The sequence below is a fragment of the Vicugna pacos genome, chromosome 21 (assembly GCF_048564905.1).
Source record: "Vicugna pacos chromosome 21, VicPac4, whole genome shotgun sequence".
Classification (NCBI taxonomy): Eukaryota; Metazoa; Chordata; class Mammalia; order Artiodactyla; family Camelidae; genus Vicugna; species Vicugna pacos.
In genome coordinates this window covers 17,271,669-17,299,178 of record NC_133007.1, presented here as the reverse complement: position 1 = coordinate 17,299,178, position 27,510 = coordinate 17,271,669, and the positions used below count along the sequence as shown (strand labels likewise).

Below are 27,510 nucleotides of genomic sequence, written 5' to 3'. Positions count from 1 at the left end.
TGAATCAGAGCACCAGGGGAGTCTGCTAAAAGAGCCCTCCTTGAGTAGGTGACATCTGAGTAGAGACTTGAAGGAATGGAGGGAGGGAGATTCATGATATCTGGGGGAAGGAGAAAAGAGGCAGAAGGAACACTCGTGTACATTTGTGATTATGGTGGAAAACCCTTAAAGAAATGTGAAGAGGGGAATAGTATAACCCAACTCTCATTTAAAAATAATCATCCTAGCTGCTGTGTAGAGAATGGACAGAGTGGAAAAACAATCAGATAGAGACTCTAAGGTAAGTGTGCTTAAAATGATTAAAAAGAAAAAAGAAGACATACATCCTTTTAATGTCTTTTTTAGCATGATGTCTTTTTTATACATGAATATAAAAGACTCTATTTTAAAAAACCACACAGATAATGAAAAATCAAAGAACATTATGATAACTGAAATTATTTAAGGAATTATTTAATTATTTCAATTATGATAATTGAAATTATTTAAACAGTAGTTTTGACACAAAGAAGGCAGAATTAGAAAATTTAAAAATATGTCTAAGGAGAGGGAAAGGGTGTAGCTCAAGTGGTAGAGCTCATGCTTAGCACACACAAGGTCCTGGGTTCAATCCCCAGGACTTCCTCTAAAAATAAGTAAGTAAAGCTAACTGTCTCCCCCTATAAAAAAAAATAATAACAAAATACATTTTTAAAAAAAGATATTTCTGAGGAAATTATTCAGAATGCAGCATGGGAAGATAAACGTTTGGAAAGCTAGGAAAGAGAAATTAACAGGCAGGAAGATTGGAATAAAAAGGTCCAGCATATGTCTAATTGAGTCCCAGTGAGGAAAAATAGAGAAAAAGAGAATAAAAATATTTGAAAAGAAAATGGCTGAGATTCTTTTAGACTTAATAAATGATATTAATTCTTATATGCAAGCCACATACCCCAAGCAAAAATCTTAAATCCATGTAATTCATCACATTATCAGAATGAAGCAGGAAAACCTTATGATTTCTACAGATGCAGAAAAATCATTTGCTAAAATTTAACATCCATATATGATTTTTCAAACCGTAGCAAACTAAGAACAAAAGAAAATATCCTTTTACCAAAAAAATAGAAATATGAGAAAAAACAATAGCTAAGCTTTTATTTTTTTTTTAATGTTTTATTGAAGTACACATTTATCAGCTCTAGTAGTTTCTGTGTGGAGTCTTTACAATTTTCTCTACATGGTAATATGTCATCTGCATATAATGAAGAATGTCTTGTCTTTTTAAGCATGGAATTTAAATTTGGCACCATAAATGTGTTAGTATTGTATGGTTTCACAGGAATGAAAACTTCCTGCCATCTGTAGTTATTCAGTGATCAGCAGGGATGATGACCAAGGTGTCTGGATCCCTGGAAAGCAGGCTCTTTGAGCTCCAGCTCTAGCTGCTACTCACTTTAATAAATCTACAACTTAAACACTTAAAAGTTTTATGCTTCAGATGTGAACAGTTTGACAAATTCAGGCTAATTGCAATACCCCACAGGATGACTATTTGCAATGAGAAATTGTTGTAATTCATTCTCAATTTCTGCAACAGTGGAATTATTCTTGTTAATGATCTCAGATTTCTATTAGGTAAGAATAGGGGCTTATTTTTGTGTTAAATACATTCCATTTTAAAATTTCCTTCTTTATAATCATCTAAGTCCAATTTTCTGCCCTTGGGAATGTGGTAATGGAAGTTTTGTGTCTACTTGACTTTTTTTTAATTTATGAGATGACGTTTTTTCTTTCTAGCCTTGATTTGTTTTGTTGTGTAGTCGTTTGCTATTAATATTTCACAATATTCTTAACAGGCTATCCCTAATGAGTAATACTTTTTAGAAACCAAATTATCCTTTAGTTATTCTTTTTGCATAAGGAAAATATAAATTGTGTAAATTAGCTGGAATGATGTGAAAAATCTTAACCTTTAGCCATCTAGTAATTGGCAATATTTCCACCCTTATTCTAAATAATGTTAGTGGCTCTCAATCCCCTTTATATCCTTAAAACCATTGAAGACTCCAAAAGAATTCTTTATGTGAGTTACACCTATTGATATTCCCATATTAGAAATTAAAACTGAGACATTTTAAAAGCATTTACTTGTTTATTTAAGAATGACAATAAACTCAGTGCCTATTAACATAGACATATTTAATGAAAAATAAACACCTTTTTCAGAAGAAAGAATTTTTGTGTAAAGAGTAGCATTGTTTTTTCATTTTGCAAATCTCTTCAATGTCTGGTTGACAGAAGACATCTATATATGACAGAAGACATTTTAATATATGCTTCTGTATTTAGTCTGTTCCAATACGTTATTTTCATTGAAATTTATAAAGGAAATGCAGCCTAACTCGGGCATGGTTGGAAAAAGGAGCATATTTTAATACTCCTTTGCAGATAATTGAAGCTATTCCTCTTTGATTTTAAAATAACCCCTTCAAGTGATAGCTTCTTACAGATTATTTGTAGCATAAAATCTGAAACTGCCTCAATAAGCTGTTTGTAGTCTTATTACATTAAAATCCTTCAGTCTATCTTGCACTTTGAACACATCTGTTAACTATGTATATTTTTGTAGAATCATGCACTGGTTATTTAGAAAATACTGGTTTCCTGAGTTGTCCAGATTTTCCAAATGTTGACATTATATCATTATACAATATCAAAGAATCACATTTCTCATCAGAAAAGCCTTTAAGTATTGGGAAGCTATCAAGCTTATAGTAACAAATACATGTTTTCCAATATTTGAATCTTTGCTTGAATGCTGTCACTTTATCATTGACAACAGAGGCTATCAGTTGTTTTCTGTAAATTGACAAGCTTACTCCATCCAGTTTTTAGAAAATATCTTCAGGCTATCCCTAGTGAGTAATGCTTTTTACAAACCAAATTATCCCTTAGCTGTTTATTGCATTTACACAATTTATATTTTCCAAGTCAAAACAACTGTAGTTTACATGTCAATTCTTCCTTCAAATAAAACTGATGTTTCAAACAACCCAATCCAAAAATGGGCAGAAGACCTAAACAAGCAGTTCTCCAGTGAAGACATACAAATGGCCAATAGACTCATGAAAAACTGCCCAATATCGCTAATCATCAGAGAAATGCAAATCAAAACTACAACGAGGTATCACCTCACAGCAGTCAGAATTGCCATCATTAAAAAGTCCACAAGTGACAAATGATGGAGAGGGTGTGGAGAACAGGGAACCCTCCTACACTGTTGGTGGGAACATAGTTTGGTGCAACCATTATGGAAAACAGCATGCAGATTCCTCAAATAACTAAAAATAGACTTACGCTATGATCCAGCAATCCCACTTCTGGGCATATATCCAGAGGGAACTCTAATTTGAAAAGATATATGCATCCCAATGTTCATAGCAACACTATTTACAATAGCCAAGACATGGAAACAACTTAAATGTCCATTGACAGATGACTAGATAAAGAAGGTGTGGTATATTTCTACAATGGAATACTACTCAAGCCATAAAAAAGAATAAAATAATGCCATTTGCAGCAATATGGATGGACCTGGAGATTGTCATTCTAAGTGATGTAAATCAGAAAGAGAAAGAAAAATACCATATAATATCACTTATATGTGGAATCTAAAAAAGATACATGAACTTATTTACAAAACAGAAACAGACTCATAGATATAGACAACAAAGTTATGGTTACCAGGGGGGAGAAGGAAGGGAGGGATAAATTGGGAATTGGAGATTTGCAGATGCTAACTACTATATATAAAATAGATAAACAACAAGGTCCTACTGTATAGCACAGGAACTATATACAATATCCTGTAGTAACCTATAATGAAAAGGAATATATGCATGTATATGAATGATTGAAATATTATGCTGTACACCAGAAATTAATACAACATTGTAAACTGATCATACTTTAATTAAAAAAATGACAAAGCAAAAAGAATGTGACCAATGGTATTTTACTCCCAACTGTCTACTCCTTCTCTTGTAAGAGCACTGTACTTCCAGGATATCTGATGTACCAACATGGGATCCTGCACAGTGTCACTGCAGACCAAGATGACATATCACCACTAACTAGCTGGATGACCTCAGACAAGTTACTTGCCCTCTCTGAGTTTCAATTACCTCATCTACAAAATGAGGTAATTAATAATAATTGTATTGGTTATAATGCAAATAAAGGCATTAATATATAAGTGCAGTGAATTTTAGTTCTTTGTCCTATCTTCATGTTTTACTTGGCCTCCCCACCATGAGTTTTCAGGGAGGGGTGGTAGTGAGGGCAGGGCCTGAAACCCAATAAATGTTAGCTGTTATACTGGAATCATAACTTCCATGAAGACTAAGACCAAATGCAACTTCATGTGCTGACTGATGTCTGGCATTCCACAGTCAAGGTCTCTCTTCCTTTATCTTGAAGCTAATGTAGGAAGATTCCACTTTGCTAAAAATGTTTGTTTCAATTGTTTGTCCCCAAAAGAAAGCTACTAGTATATATAAGATTATGTAATAAAATAAAATAGCTTTCAAAGTTGTAACCTATGGTTGGAGAGGAAATAAATAAAACAGAGACCAAAAAAAAGATCAATGAAACCAAGATATCTTTTTGAAAAGGCAAACAAAATTGATAAGCCTTCAGCTAGGCTCATCAGGGAAAAAAGAGAGACCCAAATAAAAATAAGAAATAAGAGAGCAGAAATTACAACCAATACCACAGAGATACTTTTTAAATCATAAGAGAATACTACAAACAGTTATACAGCAACAAATTGGAAAGCCTAGAAGAAATGGACAAATTTCTAGAAAGACACAATCTGCCAGGACTGAATCAGGAAGAAACAGACTGTCTAAACAGACTGATCATTAGCAGTGAAATTGAATTCGTCATCTAAAAACTCCCAGCCAAAAAAAAAAAAAAAAACATTCCTGGACCGGACTGCTTCACGGGGAATTCTACCAAACATATAAAGAAGAGCTAATACCTATCCTCAAATTATCCCAAAAGAGTTGAAGAGGAGGAAACACTCCCAAATTAATTCTACAATACCACCGTTACTCTGATACCAAAACCAGACAAAGACACTACCAAAAAGAAAATTATAGGCCAAAATCTCTGGTAAGTGTGGATGCAGAAGTCTTCAACAAAATATCAGCAAACCAAATCCAGCAATATATAAAAAGGGTCACATGGGGTTTATTCCAGGGATGCAAGTCTGCCCTTATTACCTCTTTCTATATGGTATTTTTGTTAACACATTATAGTAGATATAACTGTTTTCAATATTTTTATTCTTTGACCTTTATCCTATAGCTAAGTGATTAGCACACCATCCTATTGCAGATGTAGAGTTTTCTAGGTCTGATTGAACGTTTACTTTTACCAGCATGTTGCATACTTTTGTATGTTTTCATGTCACTGATTAGCTTTTTTTCGTTTCAGCTTGAAGAACTCCTTTTAGCGTTTCTTGCAAGGCAGTTCAAGTGGTGATGAGTGTCCACAGCATTTGTTGGTCTGGGAAACTTTTTGTTTTACCTTCATAACTTAAAGATAATTGCCAGATAGAGAATTCTTGGCTGGCAATTTCTTTCTTTCAACACTTTGAACATGTCATTCCTCTGCCTTCTGGTCTGTAGAGTTTCTGCTGAAAAATCTGTTGATAGTCTAATGGGGATCCTTTGCAGGTTACAATATTTTGCCCCCAGTTTCTTTTAGAATTCTTTATCTTTGGTTTTTGACAGCCTCATTATAATGTGTCTTGGGGTAGGTCTTTTTGCACTGACACAGTAGGGTTAACTGTTAGCTTTACATAGTTCAATTATCTTTAGCTTTACATAGTTCAGTTATTTCCTTAAATAAATTTTCTGCTCCCTTCTCCCCCTGTTCTCCTCCTAGAACACCAATTATTCAAATATTTTTCCTTTTTTATGGATTCCAACAGATTACATAGGATTTCTTTAGTTTTTCACGGTCTTCTCTTTTTCTTTGTTCACCTCTAACTGGGTTATTTAAAAATTCCTAGCCTCTAACTCACTTACTCTATCTTCCATTTACTCTACTCTGCTGAAGATGCTCCTTATTGCATTTTCTATCTCATTCATTGAGTTCTTCAGCCCCAGAATCTCTGTTCGGTTCTTTCTTTCTTTTCTTTCTTTTCTTTCTTTCTTTCCTTTCTTTCTTTCCTTTCCTTTCTTTCTTTCTTTCTTTCTTTCTTTCTTTCTTTCTTTCTTTCTTTCTTTCTTTCTTTCTTTCTTTCTTTCTTTCTTTCTTTCTTTCTTTCTTTCTTTCTTTCTTTCTTTCTTTCTTTCTTTCTTTCTTTCTTTCTTTCTTTCTTTCTTTTCTTCCAAATTATATCCATCTCTTTGGAAGAAATTTCATTTTGGTCATATATTCTTTTTGGAGAACTTGTGGAGTTGTCCTTCTAAGTTTTATCACAGCTTATTAAGTTTCTTTATAACAGGTGTTTTGTATTCTTAGCATTAGCCCACAAAATCCTGTGCCTTTGAGCTCAGTAACTGGAAAAGTACTATTTTCTTTTTGTGTTGGCTTATTTCCTAGGTTTTTCATATTTCTTGTAGTTTTGTGTTGCTGCTTTTGCGTCTGAAGTAGCAGACACCTCCTCGATGTTTGCCCGTTGCTTTCAGATGGGCTATTCTGTTCACGTTGTTATTATCTGGGGTTTAATCTGTTTTTGTATTGCTACACCTGCTCCGCTCTTCTTGCTCCCTCTTGTGGTAGGAGTACTTTTTATGTCTTCTCGGTTCTTACCAGTACTAGGCTGGCTACTGGAATCCTCTCTTTCATTTTCCAGAAGATGGTGCTATAGTTCAAGTTTGTGTTTTCTTGCCCACAAAGCGCGGCCTGTTTTCTGAATGCTCCTTGTCTACTGGAGCTCTCTGTCTCTCTGCCTCCTGTGTAAGTGCACACAAGGAGCCAGTGCAGAGTAGGGGAAGGTGTGCGGTTAGCACTGGAGCACTGGAAGTGCCCACAGATCCGATAGAGAGATCCCAGGGTGTGGTAGCCCAGAGGCTTGTGGGTAGACTGTTTCCTGAGTGCAGTCAGCAGGAATGAAGTCCCTTATCTGCCTCTTTCACAATCTCCTCCCTCCCCAAGTCATGGAGGTCCCACTTCAGGACTTTGGGTGCTGCTGGAGAGAAATGGGTTTCTCCAGTCACTTCCTGCACAGCTGGGGCAGCCAGGCACTCACACTCACCACTATCCTTTTTCCCCAGGGGAAAAGTCACCACCTGGATAGGTCTGCCCTTGTCCCCACCCCCAACAGCGTTGCCTTCTAAGGGGTGAAGGGGCTAGGAAAGTTCCTCTTACCACCACCTACACTGCAATCAAACTCATTTTTTTTCTAGAATGGATTCTGGAATGTCTCCTCAGGAAAGATGGACTTCTGCAAGTTCTCTTTCATGCGTGGGTATCTACCCAGGCCAGCACCCTCCAGGTTTTCTCCTGGCTACGCTGAGAGAGGTCTGGGCAGGTTTGCTGGCTCCCCTGGTTCCACAGCTCATAGCAAGATCTGTGCACCTATTGCTGGATGCACAGGTGGGCAAGTCTCCTCCCAGATTCCTTGGTGTAGAGCACGAGACCCCACAACACCCACAAAGGTGCTTTTGTTCATGGATAGATATGTATTCATTGTTTAAAAGGGAGGATAAAAAGGAGAAACGTTTTACACCATCATGATGCTGACACCACTCCAGGCAGCACTTCTGGTGTCTTGTGGAGAGACATTAAAGCAGCTGCAGTCAGACAACTGGTTGGCTAGGACTTGGCTTTTTCCTGATGGCCTCATTCACAGATCTGGTGGTCAGTTTGGGCTGCCACACCTTGATTCCCCTCCACATCACCTCTCTAGCAGGATAGCACAGACTTGTTTTCTTGGCAGCTGGGCTCCAAGAGAGCCAGTATCAACACATAAAAGCTTATCCAGCCTCTGCTTGCTTCAGACTTGCTGATGTCCCATTGGTCAACACAAGCCCCAGGGCCAAGTCCAGAACTGATGCAGAAGGAGACCACACAGGGGTGGGTCCTGAGAGGCAGGATGCGCTGGGGGCCAGTAATGTAGCAATGTGCCATATTCGAGTATGATGCAGCAGGAGAACTGGGACAGGAAATACCCAACTCCAGCCCCGTCCTCCTGTCTCCCTTAAGGGGGAAGGAGGAGAAGCTGAAAAGCACTTGTGAAGGTCAGAGCCCAGGAACACAAGCTCATTAAAAGGCTGAGACTTAATCACAGCAGCACGGGCTTTACTGATGCCCTTGATGGGTTGTGTCGTAGAAGAGCATTAGGGGCGGAGAGAAAATAAGATTGGACAACGTTCCAAAGCAAAGTGGAACATGGGCAAAGGAGAGAGAGAGGACAGACAACCTAAAAGGGGCTTGTGGTAAAAGAGAACAGAAAAGGTACCTGGAGGGGAACATGACATAAAGAGAGGGTTTTTTCTTTTACTGGGAAATATTGTAACATGCTTTTATGCTTATAGAAGAGACCCAGTAGATGGTTCATGGGACCTCTATTTCTCTATAACCTTTGCAGGACAACTGTTAACATCTGCTTTAAAGTTTCTCGAGGCCAAAATTCCTTTCCCACATTTGAAGTTTAGGATTTTAAGGATTCCACCAAGCACGTGCTGAAACGGATCCTAAAATTACTTCAGAAAGAAATGTCTGGCTTTGCCTGCAGGGGCCCTTCTCTCCAGGTCACTTAGTTTTTGTAATTTTGTCACTGGATGTCAACTCTGCCCCGCGCTGATGTGGATTCCAAAGCACGTGGACTCTTCCTGTTGGCAATAAAGACACCAGCATCTCAGTCTCTCGTTAGCAAACTGTCTCCTTCTGAGCTCCTAGCAAATCTTGGCTGGTAGCAGTGACATTCAGAGAAGACTGACCGACAAGTTAGCTTTCAGCTACTCCTCTAAATTCTCTAAATTCACTCCTTACATCAGAATTTGGACACCTAACAGATAAACAGTGTCATCCGTTTATCACTTCACTGGGTCATCTTTACTGAGTTACATTTCAGTGTTATTCCCGCCACTTTTCCTAAGAAGCAATCATATTCAGGAGTTACATGTGTGTCAGGAGAATCTCACGTGACTTTTATTCTTTCCCATGAGTCAAAGTTTTTTTTTTTCCCCTCCTAAGAAAAGAAGTTTCTGTCTGACATGGAATGGGGTTAGAAATGGTTGTTCCTGTCCTCCAAAGAAAGCAAGCTGAACAGACTGAAAATCAACAACCTTTCTTAGCTCCGTGAGAAAACTGAGGTCACAAGGCAAGTCGTCACTGAAAATTACAGAGAGGCAGGTGAACACAGAGTCACAGCTTCCTGGGGGCAGAAGCCCACTGCTGGAGCCAGTAATGGGCAGAAAGGCTTGCTGGAAGCGCAGTGTGGACCTGCTAGAAGTTACAAATCCCAGGAGCCCCATGTTAGCGGAGCCTTAAACATTCATAAGATTTACCTTCAGGAACCCCTCTGGGTCCTCAGAGTAGAGATCAGAGAAAATTATCCTCATGTTTCTGACAAGGGGAGAGGACAAGTAATTATTTTGAAATAAATCCATAGCATTCTGTTCTTTTTAACAAAATCCTGCCCTCAAGAGAAACTATTTAACCAGAGCCTAACCAACTTAGGTTTTACCAGAGCCCAGCTGACCTGAGGAAAGGGAAATAACCAGCTCAAGCCCCCTCGTCCTGTGTCACTTCAGGGGGAAGGAGTGCGACAGACGCTGGGGAGCACCTGAGAGGGTCAGAGCCCTCTTTTCATGGCTCATTAAAAGACTGAGACCTAATCGCGGGATCCTAGAATGCTTCTCCTCCCCCCGTATCTTAGCATCGCATCATTTGGGCTCCTAATAACAGAGTCGGCAGAAAAGCAAATAAAAAACAGGTATTTATGATCAATTGCTATGAGTTATTGGTCCCAATTCTTTATGCCCCTGTGGTTCTTCACACTCACACGCTTGCTACGGCTTCAAGGTACGCAGGGTGCATGTGTCTCTGCCCCTTGACTTGGGGCTTGGCTACGTGACTGGCTTTGGCCAACGGGATAATAGTAAATAAGTGAAGAGTGAAATCTGCTTGTACGGAGGGTCTTGCCCTCTTGTGTTCCTGTCATCCACCACGACAAGAGTTTCCTTCCAGGTTCAATCTGGAACCCAAAGCAAATACACATGGGCACACCTTAGCCTGGCCCATAAGCTGCAACCACATGCAGCCAACCCACTGCCTGAAGCCCAGCTACCCAGGGAAGCCCAGCGGAGGTCAGTTGACATGCAGCTCTGTGAGCATAAAAACTAATGCTTGTTTTTGCAAGACACTGAGTTTTGGAGTATGTGTGGTACAGTAAAAGCTGACCAATACAGAAGTTTGTAGCTAGAAGTGAGCTGCTGCTGTAACAAAAATGTAAAAACATATTTGGGACTGAGAAGCAAGTGGCCCAGAAACTGTTCTAAGCTGGAAAAATGATGGCCTATGTTATGCAGTAGTAAGATGTTTGATAAAATTGTCACTTGCAGTTATTGAAACATAACGTACCTAATGAAATGAGGAACAAAGTTTTAAGCCGGACTGTTGGCTGTGGATTAGCCACTACTAGCTACATTTGACAAAAGTCCTAGGGCAAAGAGAGCTAAGAAATGAGCTTAGGGAGAAAAAAAAAAGAACTGGCCAGATTTCAAGCAGAGGGAATATGGAGATCACAGAAATTGCAGAGTTGGGGAAATGGAACTATTTCTCTTCAAATCACGGGAGTGGCTATTAAAACACAGCTTTGAGAAAAGGACCAAATCAAAAGTATAGCTCTTTACAAGCCCTTGGAAAGGACTAAGGGAGCACAGAGCAGATCCTTCCAGCTGCACAAAAGGACCACTAGAAATACAAAAAACCTTGGCCCAGGAGCCTGAAGGGCCCCCAGCTTTCCTTTTCCGTGTCTAAAGAGAGCCGTATTCCCAAAAGAGTGGTGGGTGTTGCTTTGGGCACATGATACAGATTGTAATCAAATACTTAGAAAACTCACCAAGTTTTTAGGAGAACTGTGTAGGCAAAAGTCACCTTACAAACCTGGACTATCAAAAAAAAAAAATTCTGAGTCTGTTCAAGATGTAGAAGGATGTGTGGGAGTCTGTATTTTAAAGACAGGGAGCAGGTTGAGAAGGCTGCTCTGCCACCAAGAAGGGCATATTCCTCCATGGCCTCTTCAGAAGAGGCTAAGGAGAATGACGGACAGTCATTCCGTGAAGAACGTGAACTTTGGAGTCACTTCCAGGGGCAGAACCAAGGGACATTCCCTGCCCCCAGGACAGGGGGACCTGACAACACTTACGGAAGGGCTTTCAGAATTGCTAGGCTCAGCCTCTCACTCCTCCTCCTTTCAAATCAACGTATCCGGTCCCTGCGCCACCATCCTATCTAGGGGTGGGGAGAGGGATAACTTGCCTTCTGAGTTCATAGGTCTCCTGATCAAGTGGACCTAACGGAAGTCATGAAAATCTGGACTTTGAACTGATGCTGTGATTAGATGAGACTTGTGAGGGATCTTGGAATGGGTGTGAGTGTATTTTGCATGAGGGAAGGTCGTGAATAATTTTAGATCGAATCACTGGTTCCAATTATTGACTCCCTTGTGGTAGTACCATATACTGACACCTACTATGGATTGACTTGGCCCCTAAAAATTCATGTGTTGAAGCCCTGACCCCCAGTGTGACTGTCTTTGGACATTGAGTCTTTGGGAGGTAATTAAGTTTAAATGAGGTTATAAGTGTGGGCCCCTAATCCAGTAAGACTAGTGGCCTTATAGGAAGAGAAAGAGAGGAAGAATTCTCACTCTCTATCCACATATAGCATTGAAGAAAGTCCACGTGAACACGCAGTGACATGGAGATCACCTACAAGCCAAGAGGAGGCCTCAGAATGAAACCTACTTTGCCAGCATCTTGATCTTGGACTTCCCAACCTCTAGAACTGTGAGAAATAACTGTCTCTTGTTTAAGATATCCAGGCTATGGTATCTGGTTAAGGCAGCCTGAGCAGACTGAGACAACACTCTTACCATGGCATCCTGGTGGGCAGAGAGTGTTTCTCCAGGTCTTGACTTTAGGCCTGGCCATGTGACTTGCTTTGACTAATAAGATGTTAGGGGTTATCATATGAGTAGAGGATTGACATGTACTTACACAGCATGGCTTGCCTCTTATGCTCAAGTGATCCCTCCAGCCTGGTCCTTCCCCACAAAATCCAGTGGTTTACATAAAAAGTATTTAATTTCATGTTTACTGGTCTTTAGGTCAACTATGGGTCAGATGATCTAGGCTGGGCTCCACTGGCAGCTCTTCTGCAGGCAGAGAATTGGTTGGGAGTGGTTCCAGGTTCTGGGTTGAGTTAAGGTCAGCTCCCCACGTTGTCTGAAGACCAGGCTCAAGGAGCAGCTACCCAGGAGAAACTCTTCATAGCCACTCATAGAAGCATCAGAGGCAAGCCCCACTGTGCAAGCACAGGTCAATTCTCTGCTCACATTACGTCCACTAACATCCCACTGCTGTGCAGCAAAAGCTGACAACGACATTACTTGAATTTTGAGACCACATTTCCTCAAACAATGCTGTTGTCCCTCTACCCTTGATATCTCTTCTTGGTAAATTTCTGTCCACCGACCCCCTCACTCTGCTGTGGGCTATAATTCCCCAGATCGTCTTTGCCGGATTCAGAATTGAGCAGGGGTAACACTCCTCCATTGAGATGGTCTTGTCAGCTGTCTCAAAAATCCTGAATAAAGTCCTACTTTTTCGCTTTAACAAGTGTCAGTGTAATTTCTTCTTTAATGAGTTTCCAACAAAAACCCAAACCCAGGATCTCGTTTCTGGAATGAGAAGGGCTTGAAGCCTTCTCCGCTCACTTTTATTGTATTGTCCACAGAGCTGCAAGCAAACAAATCCTTTGAACATTCTGGAGAAGACCATTCTATACAGTTACTTCCTCCACAGCATGACATTCTTGGGATGTAACAGGCAATAACTAAGAAAAGCAGGAAGTTCCTTCTCCGTGTATATTACATACGAAGTTCTGAATATATGCCTGCCAGGATACCAGCAGGCTTCCCGAAAGATCCCAGACCCTTCCTCACCTTCCTCCACTCCTTCGCTGGTCTCCTCTTCAGAACGCATGCCTTGAAGCGTGGCGAGAGTGCCTTGAGTGCTCAGCCAAGCAAGTGCAAAGCGCTGGTTCATGCAAATGAGCACAGGAACGCGTACACCCAGGTTACACTCAGTTCAAACATAAATCCAGGCTCTTCCTGCCTCATCTATGCCGAGGTCGCATCGGCGCGCCGGACGCCGACAGAGAGGGAGCAGAGAGGGCAGAGGGCACGACTGTCCAGGCCGGCAAGGTGGAGCCGGGCGGAGGGTCGGGAGCTCCGCCGGGAGGAGCGCGCGGCGCAGACCGGCCGGAAGCCACGCCGGGAGGAGGGTCGGGAGCTGGCGCGGGCGCCGTCCCCCCGGCGCCGCCGAGGCCTGCTGACATCAGCCGCGCTCCTCCCCTCGCCTCCCAACACCCTCAGCTCCCGGCCGGACCCTCCCTCCTCCCACCACGTGTCCTCCCCGCTCCCTCCCGAGGGGCCGCGCGCACTGGAAGCCGGAGAGACGGAAAGGATGGCGCTGTGACAGCCGGGCCGGAGCCCTCGGCGTCTCCACCCGCGGCCCCGGCCCGCGCCCCGGCGCTCGGCCCGGCGGTGAGTGCGCGCGGGCGGGCGGAGCGGGGGCGGGGACCGGGGGCGGCGCGGCCCCTCCCGCGGGCCCTGGGCGGCTCGGCCGCGGCGGGGACGGGGGCGGGGGCGCCGAGGCTGCAGCTGCAACCGCCGCCGCCGCCGCCGCCTTTGTTGCGGGCCCGCCGGGGGAGGCAGGCGGCGCCGGCCCCGGCTGCTCGGCAGGTGCGCTGGGGCCGGGAGCGGGCCAGGCGGGGAGGCGGGCTGGGCCGGGCGCGGGCAGGGGGGCGGCGGGAGCGCTCCCGGCGCGGGGCCGCGGAGAAAGGGAAATGGGACAAGATGGCTGGAGAAACCCGAGCGCGCCCGGGGGCGCGGCGGCGGCGGGCGGGGCGCCGGGCAGCGCGGGTGGGCGGCGGCGGCCGGAGCTGCGGGCACCTCTTCGCCGGCACCCACCTCCGCCGCGGGGCGGCGCGCCCCACCCTCCCCGCAACCTCCCTCCGGGGAGCCGGCGGGGGAGGCCATGGCCAAGTTCGGCCCCAGCTTTAGAGATCTGAAGCCTGTTCCGCCCGCCCCAGACCTATTCCTGTCGCATTCGCCTGTCCTTCTTGGAAATACCGAAGATGTGACTTTGAATTCTGGAAGGATTTTTCTTTGGAAGCCCCGGAGGATGCGGTCGACAAGCTGCACATTCACTCCACACCCAGGAATTGCCCGTGCCCCTAGAGGGCAGGAGCGCGGCCCATTGTACTGGTCAAGGAGCTCAGCGAAAGAGAATTTGCGGCCCAGAGGCATCGAGTTATTTCCTGGCGAGGGTGGGCCCCCAGAGCCTGGCCCAACTGATTTGTGCACCTTCTTGGGTATCCAGGCGTTAGCGCTCACGAACCGTCACTGATTCCTGGGCTTGGAAAGTCACTTAAGGCAGAACGACTCGAACTTCTGACCCGACTCATGGACAGAACCTTTGAATTTGGAAGATCCAGGGGATGGGTATTCTGGGCCAACCAACCTCCTGATGCTGAACTGGCCTGTAGGAACAACCCCGTTGTGCAAGTGCTCTGTTTTCAAACACCTTCCTTGATAGGAAGCCAACACCCCTGTCTAGCTGCTGATTCCATGTTTGGGTGGCACTAACCGTGAGAAAGTTCTGCCTCCCCATGCACTCTTCAAAACCTCTTCTCGGAATGTTTACCCACCAGCCTGTTCTGCCCTTGCGTCTCTACAGAACCAGTCTGGTCTCTCTTCCCAGGTGGCTTTTTAAATATTTGAAGGCAGCCAGGTATGCTATCTGCCTGCACCCCCTCTTATCATAATTAAATATGTCACCTTCCAGCTTCCTGGTGCTTTCCCCAGAGCCCTTGCTCCCCAGGCCTGACTCTGTCCCCTTCCTTCAGGATCCAGCCATACTGTGCTTGGGGCTGAAAAGGTTTGTGTAGGCTGAGCTGCCCTCCCCTCCCCATCACAGACTTTGAAGATGAAGAGTTCACACCACACTAGCCTGATTTTTCTGAAATGAATCTTGCTTGCAGAGATGGAGTCCACAGCCTACCCTCTTAATTTGACCCTGAAAGAAGAGGAAGAAGAAGAAGAGATTCAGAGCCGGGAACTAGAGGATGGCCCCACAGACATGCAGAAAGTCCGAATCTGCTCAGAGGGCGGATGGGTAAGTAAGAAGGTTTGGGGTCCACTCTCGGCTGTCGGGCAGGCCTGGGAGCCAGGCTTGTGTTAAGTCTCCTCCTCAGGCAGACGTAGGAAGTAAAAATAGTCTAGTCCAGCCTGGTGTATGTGCATTCCTGAGAAAACAGTCCTGTAGCTTTAAAAGGCACAGTGAAGAATGGAGGAACTGGTTATGGGAACAGTCCCTTCAGCCACGTAGCTTATTGCCAACAAGATTGGAAGTCCAGGAGGCCACGACTGCATCTCTCCTGTGCCCCTGGATTCCCTGTATCCTACTCAGTGCCAGGCATATCGTGGACACCAGCTAAATGTCTGCTGACCTATGTTAAAGAAAAATTATTCTGATACTTGTTCAGATGATAGGGAAGACCATTCAGGACTATTTGAGAGAGGTTTCAAGACTGTCACAATAAAGGAGAGAGGTGAGGCGCAACAGTAAACACAAAGTGGGGATTTATGGCCAAAGAGTGGAGTGGAGGGCTCAGCAGGTGGAAAATTACCAAGAGGAGACATCAAGGGTCGGGGGTTCTTTCTAAACTGACTTAACAGGATTCTGGCTAAAACTGGGCTGGGTTGGCTGAGGACAGGAGGGGAGCCAAGATGGAGGCCTGGTGGAGAAGAGGACTCAGCGGAGCCTAATTAAAGTCTGGGTGAAGACAGAGTCTTTGTCACCTACTGCTGGTTGAAGGGAACCATTTAAACTATTTAAGGAAGGCTTGGTGCACTGAGCTGACAGGAGGAGAGGATGAGGCAAGGCCAGTGGTTCTGTGTGAAAGCCTCTTACAATAGTTCACACTGGAGAGGGCTGCCGGCCAGCTGGCCTGGCTGGAAGAATTGGGTAGTAGGCAGCAGTGAATAGGGAGCATATCCTAACAGAATCATGTGATGGAGTGAAAATGTAAACCCCACGAGAGGCTGTGTGCTACCCTGAGTCTGAGTTCTCTCCTCACATGCCGAGGACGTCACCCTCGGGGCTGCTCTTTCTAAGGGGCCCTAGGGTTCACTCCAGCCACCATGAAGAGGCCTGAGTGGCCAGCAAGAAAGCACGGGCTGGGGAGCCAGACTTTCTAAGAACTCTGACCTTGGGCGAGATACTTATTAGCCTGGTCTCCTCACCCATAACATTGCGGGAGAAGTCCCCCATCGCTATATTAAAGGATGCAATAAGAGGATACATTTAGCCATGCCAGAGGGAGCACCCTCCATGGTTCCTGGCACACGTCAGGCACTCTGTCGGTGCACCGGGACCAGCCTCTGCCCTCAGATCCCCGCCGGCTTCACTGGGTAGGTGTGTGGCCTCGGCGGTGTGCCTGGGTGGTGTGTGAGGAGATAAGTGTTGGAGGGCCCGCTCGCTGGGCCGAGCACGTGAGCTGAAGGAAGAACACCTATCTGATGAGGCCTTGATCTTCTGCGGGGAGGGCCGAGGGCAGGGATCCAGGGCCCCTACCTGTGAGGCCGAGCCAGGGTGTCTGGGGGTTGAACACTGCTGCCTGCTTTCAGAGTTTTGCCAGGGGCCGGCCCTGTTTACCTTCTGCTGCGCTCGGCCAGATAAAAGGCCTCTGTGGAGAGAGGAGAGGCCTGCGCGGGAGGGCCTGGCGGAAGGCTCGCTGATTCTCACAGAAGGTGGCTGTGAGGGGAATTTCTAAGCCGCTGCCCTGTGCGCCTCTGGAGCATAATGTGGGCTTGTCTGAGGACCCTCCATGGCTCGATCAGAAATAGGAGATGAATCCAGCCCTGGCCTCCAGCTGCCTTCTCACCACTTCAGGGCTGCTGACAGTTGTACCAGGCCTGGGACGTGTTACCTTCTACAAGTATCCATATCGATGGCCCCTCTGAAATGACAGGCATAGCCAGTCCTGTGTCCTGTTTTATCAGCAAAGGGAAAGTGACTATAAATAGGTATGGCCTAGATCTGGAATTTCCTAGGGAGAGAAAAGGCCAAAGGGAGAGTTATTGAAAAGCCTGGGAAGTGGGAAGGGGTGGGATGGAAAATTCCTGGCCGACTGGCTTTCCAGATCATTGAAGGCTGAGCAGAGCCCAGAGACCAATTCATTCGTACCTCTTGGTATGTTACACTTGGGATTTTTGTCCATTCTAACTCCAAAGAGCAGGCTCAGTTTTGTGACAGTTGAATTTTAATGATTATTTGAAATGATTCCAAGTGGAACAAGAGAAGGGAAGTCCAGAGATTATTTGCTTAAGTCTTTTACGCAGAAACACATTTTTAAGGGATTACTATCTACCGGAAGTGTCCTTGGCTTAGGGAAACAAAACGGAGTAAGCCCAGGTTCTGCCCTCAGTGAGCCTACATTCTGGTGGAAGGAGCAGATACGTAAGGCAAGAGGCACCCCCACAGCATCGAGCCCAGGACATCTCAGGGCACGCGGCCCGGCTTGGGGTGGGCTTCCCGGGAAGCAGGACGTCTGGGCTGAGTCCTGGAAGGTGGGTGGGGGTCAGCCAGGCCAGGAATGGGGAGGGCCTCTGAGGCAGCGGGGATCCATATGCGGAGACACGGAGGGTCAGAGACACGGAGATTTGTTCAGGGAACTGCGGGCAGCGGAGGACCCCTGAGCATGGGAGGTGGGAGTAGGGGCGAGAGCGCTGGTCACCAAGGGAGACCACTCTGTCCTTGTAAGGCTGGGAGCCTTGAAGTCAGATAGCACTAGGTCCCAATCTCAACCCTCCCATTTATTGGCTGTGTGACTTGGACCAGAAACGGGGCTGCTCTGAGCCAGTTTCCTCCTTGATGAAATGGAGTTGTTGGGGAAAATAAATGAAGTAGCTCCAGGGCCTTCCCTAGGAAGTCCTCCCTATGTGGAAGGGCCGTCAGGGTGGGGAGGGACGAGGTGGGCTTGGGGAATCAGGAAAGGCCAGGACATCTAAATGATTGATGGCCAGATACCTAAAGAAGCTGCAGACTATGCACTGAACTTTTCTAAGCTGATGAGAAATACTACTGTGATCCCCTGCACTCCTGAGTCAGCCACGGGGGACAGCTCTGAGAGCAGCCGTCCACTGATCCCTCACCACTGAACACGATGAGCTTTGGAGTAGGAATTTTGTTTCCATGGAGGTACTGGGGGTTGAACCCAGGATTTTTAATGACCGAAAGAAAACATAGTAAAAAGAAAAGCAAATAATTGAGCAAGAGGAAGTTGGTCTGCGTGATTTGGCTGCATCCAGCCTCCCAGGTGCCCCCTTCCACTGGGGGCAGGGAGGTGGGGGAGGCGGTTAGGGAGAAGGGAGCAGAGTGCCCTTCCCTGCCCTTAGGGCTTTGTGCTGTGTGTCCAGGCATCAAAGCAAACCAGTTTGCTCTAGTATCTCATTACACAAATTCAAGCTCTAATTAGTCCTTCTCTCCTCCTACTCATGCTCTTGTGGATTGGAAACGGCCGGATGAGGCCCTTTCTCTCACTGGCTCCTCCCTGGGCAGCTTTGGGTTCTGAGTCCAATGCTGGGGCTAGTGCCCCCGGAAATGGAGAATAGTGCCCAGGAAACCCCACCCGCACCCCGGCCTGAGGGTCTATGACTGAGGGGGAGAGCAGGGTAGGGATGGGCGTGTTGCAGGGGGAGCTGTCTCAGGGTGCTTCCCTAAATGTGGTTGGTTCCAGCGCTGGATGAGGGGTGAGCAGTGATGAGCTCTCCCTGTGATGTGATGGGATGTGATGTCCAGTGTCTCCTGACCTGGTGTTTGGTGGTGGGGAGTTTTATTCTCAAGGTGCCGCTCGCATCTGTGAACAGGACGGGCACTCAGCAGGGCACGGGGGGACCTTGCTGGTGTCCGGGTTTTGCCTCTCAGAGCCCTGTGAGTGACGTGTTCCTGGGTCCCAGCCCCTCGCCTGTGAGATGAAGGTGTGTGGTCTGTGTCGGTGTGTGCCTGCGAATCGCTGAGAAAGGCCTGTTCACTGTTGCAGGTGCCGGCCCTATTCGATGAGGTGGCCATATATTTTTCTGATGAGGAGTGGGAAGTTTTGACGGAGCAACAAAAGGCCCTCTACCGGGAGGTCATGAGGATGAATTATGAAACTGTCCTGTCCCTGGGTAAAGCTTTGTTTTCCTTTGTCTCCTAGAAGCTCTGAGCCCAGAGAATTGTTTCCATGTCTTCCCTGGTGTGTCCAACACCCCTCTCTCTTGAACTTGGACTCTGTCTGCTCAATGCCTGTGCCCATTTAATTTCCTGTTTTTGATTTAGGCAGGATATAAATATTGTGTCTTTCTAGTTGGCAACTTGTGCCACCTCTCAGGCCCATCCTCATTCAATCCAGGCATTCACATCAAAAAAAAGAAAAACTAAGACATAATCTAAAAAATGTCACCACGGGTCTGAAGCTGTGCTTCATGTGTTCCTTAGGCAAGAAGGCAGGCCTCCTTATTACCCTGTGAGCCTCAGAAGCTTGGGGACATAATCCAAAGGCTCCTTGCTTCCTTCCCCACATTGATATCCATATTATTAGAATGTTAACCATTTAGACGGATTTTCCCGTTTGCTCATACAGGTAACAGAACATTCATTAGATCAGTGGTGCATCCACCCACTTCCCTGCTAGATGCAGTTCTTTTTTTTTTTTTGGTTGTTGCAGGTGATCCATAAATTCCCTTGGACAGACCTAGTCCAATCATATTTTTTCTTTAAGTATCCCTGAGCCCTTTCCCCTGCCTTTCATAAATCTCCATATTGAGAAGACCCTGGTGGGGTGAGAGTGGAGGGGAGGGTTCCTTAAGTATTATAAAGTATTTATTTTGGCAGTGCTGCAGGACCGTAACACACAGCTGTTACCTGTTTTATTTCCTATAAACAGAATTCCCATTCCCTAAGCCTGACATGATCACTCGGTTGGAAGGGGAGGAGGAATCTCATCATTCTGACGACTGGCAGCTCCAAGGAGGAACTTTTGCAGGTACTATGATTCACCCAATCCAGCATCCAGCCAGTGGGGAATGATGAAGATGGATTTTAAGTTTCCATGTACGTTCTGTGGGGTATTAAGAAGTTTCAAAATCTCTTTCTTTCCTGTGCTGTGTGACCTTAGGCAACTTCATCCACCTCTCTGAGCCTTCACGTCTTCATTTGACTTTGGGTAATATAAATCTCAACGTGCACCCTTGTGATGGAGTTGAAGCAAATTGAAGTTTGTATGGTGTTGGTCCAGCACACATCCTGGGTGCCTTGGTAGCATACTGTACACTTTGAAAACTAAGGGAGATAGTGTGACGAAGCATGCACCCCGGGTTATTTACTTGTCCTGTCCATTTCTTTTTGGATAGAAAGAGCAACAGCAGTTATAGTACACATTTGAGCAAATATGTCTAAGAGGCACATGGTCTTTTATCAAGAAACATAGTTATAAGGGTAGGAGTTGGATAAATACAGCTTCCAAACAGCCAGAGTGGTTTTATTTGCCTTCTCTCTGTGATCATTTACAATGCCATATTTCATTAATTCTAAGACACATTTTTTTTCCCCTCACCATTTTAACATCTCTGCAATTGAGAATGCCTCTTAAAATTGATAGCATGTTTTAGTTTAATTAGTGGCATTTTTTTTTCTTTTTGTTTGTTTTTTTAATGGAGGTACTGAGGATTGAACCTAGGACCTTATGCATGCATGCTAAGCATGCGCTCTACCACTGAGCTATTACTCTCCCCCCGTATTTTTTTTCCGTAATGGCATACGGTGGTGCATCTTGCAATGTGTAGCATCTTAGGTTTGGTGAGATATGGTAATTTCCCTGAGACATGTTCCATTTCTGTGACCACCTTCTACATAGAAACATACAATGAAACCCAGCTCTAACATTGGTATGCAGGAACCAGTTTTCTGCCTTATAAGCTTTGCTAAGTGTGGTAGTACTGTAGATTTTCTTGGTTTAAAGGATGTGATTCATCCCGTGATAATCCAAATTCTGTACTATTATGTGTAGTATGGGCTGTATTGGGCTTCTCATCCAGGTAAAGGTTATTTTGACTGAAGCATGGCCCAGAAAATTAGTATGAGATCCAAGCTTGGTACCTGTGTTCAGTTTCCAGCTCTGCCATTTTCTGGCTCAGCCACCTTGATGCATTACTTCATTACCCTAGACTCAGCTGCAAAGAAGTAGCAGAGAAACAGTCATTGTGAGAATTTGATGTGGTAATCCATAGGAATTGGCACATGGGTAAGGACTTCGGAAGTGTTACATGTTATTAAACCTACTGCTTCTAGTGAACCTCAGATTAAGGTATTCCTGGTATTTCGAACCCCCCCCCCCAAATCAGGGAGTGAGCTGGAAATCATTTTACTTACTGGTACTATCTTCGCTTCTCCTTGTCTGTCTGCCAGAAAATGAAGACTCCGACGTGAAGCCTCCAGATTGGGCAGGCCCGATGAACGCGGCCTCCCAGTTTCCCCCGCCTCAGCACCTGGACGGCTTTGGCCTCCGTATGCCCCGGGACATCACAGAGCTGCCCGAGTGGGGCGAGGGGTACCCCTTCTACATGGCCATGGGCTTCCCCGGCTACGACCTGTCGGCCGACGACCTGGCCGGGAAGTTTCAGTTCAGCCGCGGCATGCGCCGCAGCTACGACGCCGGGTTCAAGTTGATGGTGGTGGAGTACGCCGAGAGCACCAACAACTGCCAGGCGGCCAAGCAGTTCGGCGTGCTGGAGAAAAACGTCCGCGACTGGCGCAAGGTGAAGCCGCAGCTGCAGAACGCCCACGCCATGCGGCGCGCCTTCCGGGGCCCCAAGAACGGGCGCTTCGCTCTGGTGGACCAGCGAGTGGCGGAGTACGTCCGCTACATGCAGGCCAAAGGGGACCCCATCACCCGGGAGGCCATGCAGCTGAAGGCGCTCGAGATCGCCCAGGAGATGAACATTCCAGAGAAAGGGTTCAAGGCCAGCCTGGGTTGGTGCCGAAGAATGATGCGAAGGTATGACTTGTCTCTGCGGCATAAGGTGCCGGTGCCCCAGCAGCTGCCCGAAGACCTGACGGAGAAGCTCGTCACTTACCAGCGGAGCGTCCTGGCTCTGCGCCGGACGCACGACTACCAGGTGGCTCAGATGGGAAATGCAGACGAGACGCCCATTTGCTTGGAGGTGCCATCGAGGGTGACTGTGGACAACCAGGGTGAAAAGCCGGTCTTGGTCAAGACGCCCGGCAGGGAGAAACTGAAAATCACAGCCATGCTGGGAGTCTTGGCTGATGGGAGGAAGTTACCTCCATACATCATTCTGAGGGGCACGTACATCCCCCCGGGGAAGTTCCCCAGTGGCATGGAAATCCGCTGCCACCGATATGGCTGGATGACGGAGGACTTGATGCAGGACTGGCTGGAAGTGGTGTGGAGGCGGAGGACGGGCGCAGTGCCCAAGCAGCGGGGGATGCTGATCCTCAACGGCTTCCGGGGCCACGCCACCGATTCGGTGAAGAGCTCCATGGAGAGCATGAACACCGACATGGTCATCATCCCGGGGGGCCTGACCTCACAGCTGCAGGTGTTGGACGTGGTGGTCTACAAACCGCTGAATGACAGTGTCCGGGCCCAGTACTCCAACTGGCTCCTAGCGGGGAACCTGGCGCTGAGCCCCACCGGGAACGCCAAGAAGCCGCCCCTTGGGCTCTTTCTGGAGTGGGTCATGGTGGCGTGGAACAGCATCTCAAGTGAATCCATTGTTCAGGGCTTCAAGAAGTGCCACATCTCCAGCAACTTGGAAGACGAAGATGATGTGCTGTGGGAGATCGAGAGCGAGTTGCCAGGAGGAGGGGAGCCGCCCAAAGAGTGTGACGCGGAGAGCCTGACCGAGAGCAACTGAGGGAAAGCCAAGGTAACCAGTCCGGAGTAAAGGCCCGGCGCCTTCCCCGAGGGACAAGTTGGGTTCCACAAACACCTTTTCTCTTGCCCCTATTTCCCTCTGTATCCCGGAACTCTTTGAGCCGGCAGCGCAGTGCTGTATGTAATGGTCATGAGCGTCTTCTCCTTCGTGTGAAACTTTGGCTGCTTCGCTTATTGCCTGGGTATTTTGCTCTGAGGCCTGGGCCCAGAAGCACTTGTATAACGTGTAAAATGAACAAAGAGTGGGCTGCCAGAATGCTTCATCTGAGAGCTCTGACGCTGAAAGTATTTGGGCTGGGAGGAGCGTTGTCTGACATGGCTCCATCAACAAAAAAGTTTGGTCTGAATAGCCAGCTTTTTCCTTCCCCGTATAAATCTTGCTGAACATTCAGGGCCAGTGGGTGTACCTGATCCACGTGGAACAGTTTTGCCTACTTTGGCTGACCTGTAGGGCCGTGACATGAGGACAGGTGTGCCTTCGGACTGTGTCCTCTGGGACTCAGTTCTCCGTTTTGGGGTCGTCTGCAGTAGCCGAGTGGGAAATGAAAGAAATAGCTTATGCTCGCTTTTCCCTAGGAATTCAAAAATGTTTTTTAAAACATTATTTTGATGACATTCACATGGTGTGAGCAATTATAGTAATTTCTCATAGTCCACAGACATCTGAAGGATGGTATTATTAAATTGAAACTTTGCATCAGAAGACAAAAAACCACAAACCAGGGTGCTTATCCAGGACCACAGAGGGTAAAGTCGAGGACTGAGGACAATTAGGGTCTGGAATTTTCAAAGTTGAGTGTAGAAGGGCTTTAAAAGGAAGCGGGGAGTTGGGGACTAGCAGACAACGCTAGCGCAGTGAGTCTCCCTGCCTTGCACACACCCCATGAGAGAGGAGAATGACCACATACAGTGGGCGACATTCAGAGAGAACAGACCCAATTTCATTGTACCTTCTTGTTCTCATTTCCCTACTTGTCACTTCCTCCAGACACACTGTTTATTATGAAGAGAGCATTCCTTCTTTTATAGAGGACCTAAAGTAGCTCGACACTTTTCTTTCCTTTAAAGTGTGATTAGGTGTTTCCATCCTACCCTCTCCAAATGAAGTGCTAAGAGAAATCTTCTGTCACCCCCCCGCCTTTATGCTGTGTAAGTTGAAGAGTGACTTTTGTCCCCTTCCCTGCCCCCAAATCAAATTGTACACCTATCACTGAACCCTATTGTAATTCTGAGATCCCTAGAATTACGGAGTCAAGGACTGCTTACCATTACATTCAAAATTACCAAAAGTGCTTCTTTTTCCTCTCTTTCACTACTCTTGTCCTCTACTCTTTCACTCCCTGAATTCAGCCTCCCTTTTGTGTTAACCATTATAGTGCCTCCACTGGGTCTCGAACTTTGAATTATAGTGAATTTTTATCTTTTTACTTTTTTCCCTCCTCTCCTCTTTAGATAACATTTTTGTGCGTTTTTAATTTTCTAAGCTATTTGCTACCCCCAAAAGACTGAATCAAAAACTGCTCTAAGAGGAAAGGGAAAAAAAAAACAATGCTAGGCTGCAGCTGTGAACGTAGGCATGTCCATCCAGTCCCATCCATGAGCTTTGGCTCATCTTGACAGCCACAGTCCTCCGTACAGCTGCCCTTTTTTTCAGCTGAGGAAGTAAATAGAAGTAAACAGGCATTCTCAGTGAATAAGACATTTAGGAGGAGACATATGGGCATCAAACTGCCACTTCTCATCTGTTGGGAAATTTGACTCACGGGATAATTATGTTTGTTTTAAGTTACACGATATCTAAAATCCAAGGGCTAATTCACACTTAGGTTCTCTCTGTTTTCCAGCAAATGAACTGTGTCTGGAACAGCTGGGGAGGAAAATCCTCAAGAAGATTTCCTCAAAGTGTGGATGCACAGGGAGCAACAGGACAGGGCCCTGGGGCCCGGAACCACCCAGGCCTGGACAGCAGCCTGAGCGTCCCATCCTGGGACACGGCCCGGCCCCGCCCCACACCCCTGAGGTGTCAGAAGAGTCCAGGACCCTTAATCTCATCAAAGCCGTGACTAGAAAAGAAACTGCTTCTGCCTCATGTCTTGTTTTAGAGATTACTCCACGTGTCCATTGGAAGAAACCTGTAAATAGGAATGAACAAAGATATTTCCTGGCGAAGAGACCATTTGTTCAGCACCAACAAGAGACTCTTAGACGGGCCCAACTCCGCCGGTTCCCTTCTGTGGAGAGAACCCCAAGTAAATGTTTTCTTCTGCCCTTCAGAATGCTTCCATCCGTAGAACCTGTCCCCACACAGGTCGAGACTACAGAAAATGCTTTGTGGGCTTGGTCATTTCTGCACACCTGCTACTTACACATTTTCTCTTTTGGAAACATGAGATGCTAATGATCACAAAATTCAGACCTACTGGCCTGGTGCCAGCAGATGGCTTTTCTAGAGACAGGCTAGGTTAGCGTGGAAGATACAGGTTAAAATAAACTATGCTGTTTTATTTATCTTCCCAATCTGGTTGGCAGCTAGACTTTTTTAGGGTCTCACTTAATGGCCCTATTTTTCTTTATTATTATTATATTTAATGATAGGGTAGCATTTAGTGCCCAAGCTCTTCTGTTTCTCAGGCTGCCTGCAGAAGAAGTCACGATAAATTATCTGCTGTCTACATGGTACAAGGCTCATTGACTCATCTGATACCTGTTTTGTTAATTTCTTTAATATTTTTATCACAAGAGTGGTAAGAGAGCTTGGGCCTTCAGCCCTGCTGTTTCAAGACTTCTAATCTTCTGTCCTGCAGGAATAGGTGGGAGGTCTTTGAATTTTTACACTATAGTAATTTGCATTCCCACATAAGCTGGGTGTTAGGAAAACATTCCTTCAAAGCTATCTGTGCTACAGAAAATATGCCAGAACCTCATAGACAAAGCCATTGCTAGAAATGTCATTCCAATGTCAAATCTGGATAACAGGCTACCATAACCACTCTTCCCTCCTGTAGACCCAGCTCATTTGTATAACATACTCCTTTTGGCATCTTGAAACACCTATTTCTACTCAGGTACTCATTTACCTATTAGTGATTCACCTTCCTCCTTATTTAAAACCAGTTTTTCTCCAAGAGGGAAAGTTTCACTTAACTTCTGATATCTGAATAACTTTAGATATTTGAATTATTTCCCCACCTACTTTTACTGTAATCCTTGTCATCTCAAGTGGCATCCAAATCCAGCTACTTTTCATTCCAGAAGTTTTCATTCCCTCCTGTTCCTCTTAATTTATCGTCCACTGTCCTGGTTCCTGGCCCTTTTCTTCTCTATGTCCAATTTTACTTGCTTTGGGAGTTTAAAGGACTTTTATAAGACCTAATTTTGGGTTCCTGCATTGGAGCCATAGTTATCTTGCAGAGAAGAGTAAAAAATGGGTTCAACTCCTGTTTCATTCCACTGACACCTCCTTGAGTCTCATCGTCAGCTGATAGATGATGCCTTACAGGTTGCATAGCACTGGAACTTCCCTAGAGTAATGGCTCCACTGTCAGGGTTTTTCTGGGCTCATTCTTCCACTGACTTAATTACGATCTATGCCTAACAGAGCCCCAGTACGACTATTTTGCAGAACGGCTATTACCCTAGAATTACTAGAGCACATATTGAAACATAGTTGTACTCCCCAGTAGGTAGGAACTGACTCCAACAATAAACTTTGTTAATAAAGACCATAGGCTATGGTGGTTTTATTTATTGTTTACCTGCTAGCGTTGTAAAAAAGTCATATTTCAGAGTCTTGTTGACACTTTATTCTCCACTCAGTTTGGTGCCAATAGATTGCACCCTTGAATAAAAAGTCTGTTCATGGGATGGCAATGTAAGTGATGTTTATGTCTTTAAAGACGAAGAAAAATGTTATTTGTGTTTTTAAACTGGCTTTTAAAGGTGAGGGAAAGGGACCTGGCATAAACAGCTTTTTTCCTTCAGTCATGTTTGGATGCTACGTTACCGAAATCACACGAAGGAAATCCATAAAGGGATATTAATTTTATTTATTTATTTATTTTTAATTGAAGTATGGTCAATTTATAATGTTAATTTCTGGTGTACAGTGTAATGATTCATATATATACTTACGTATATATGTTCTTTTTCATATTCTTTTTCATTATAGGCCATTACAAGTTACTGAATATAGTTCCCTGTGCTGTACAGTAGGACCCTGCTGTTTATTTTATATATAGTAGTTAGTATCTGCAAAGCCCAAACTCCCAATTTATCCCT

At 45.6% G+C, this 27,510-nt stretch overlaps 1 protein-coding gene across 4 annotated transcripts; it reads left to right on the top strand.

The window, feature by feature from the left end:
• The first annotated feature begins 13,606 nt into the window (after nt 1-13,606).
• On the top strand, nt 13,607-26,954 carry POGK (pogo transposable element derived with KRAB domain). 4 transcript variants are annotated; one of them, XM_072946216.1, is made up of 6 exons: nt 13,625-13,774; nt 15,274-15,407; nt 19,336-19,462; nt 20,221-20,319; nt 21,741-23,224; nt 25,077-26,954. In XM_072946216.1, exons 2-5 carry the CDS (start codon nt 15,276-15,278, stop codon nt 23,210-23,212), a joined length of 1,830 nt encoding a protein of 609 aa, XP_072802317.1. In that variant the 5' UTR covers nt 13,625-13,774; nt 15,274-15,275; the 3' UTR covers nt 23,213-23,224; nt 25,077-26,954. The 4 variants fall into 4 exon arrangements, with proteins under 4 accessions (XP_072802319.1, XP_072802317.1, XP_072802318.1 ...); XM_072946217.1 differs by lacking the exon at nt 13,625-13,774 and adding an exon at nt 13,826-13,972; XM_031688714.2 differs by lacking the exon at nt 13,625-13,774 and adding an exon at nt 14,012-15,023.
• The last annotated feature ends 556 nt before the right edge of the window (nt 26,955-27,510 follow it).

Bases quoted from the DNA above. Each gene is read 5' to 3' on its own strand.
- POGK (XM_072946216.1), top strand. From the start codon at position 15,276: ATGGAGTCCACAGCCTACCCTCTTAATTTGACCCTGAAAGAAGAGGAA. The intron at 19,463-20,220 runs GTAAAGCTTTGT...TCCTATAAACAG, and splicing joins TGAAACTGTCCTGTCCCTGG to AATTCCCATTCCCTAAGCCT. The intron at 20,320-21,740 runs GTACTATGATTC...TCTGTCTGCCAG, and splicing joins CCAAGGAGGAACTTTTGCAG to AAAATGAAGACTCCGACGTG.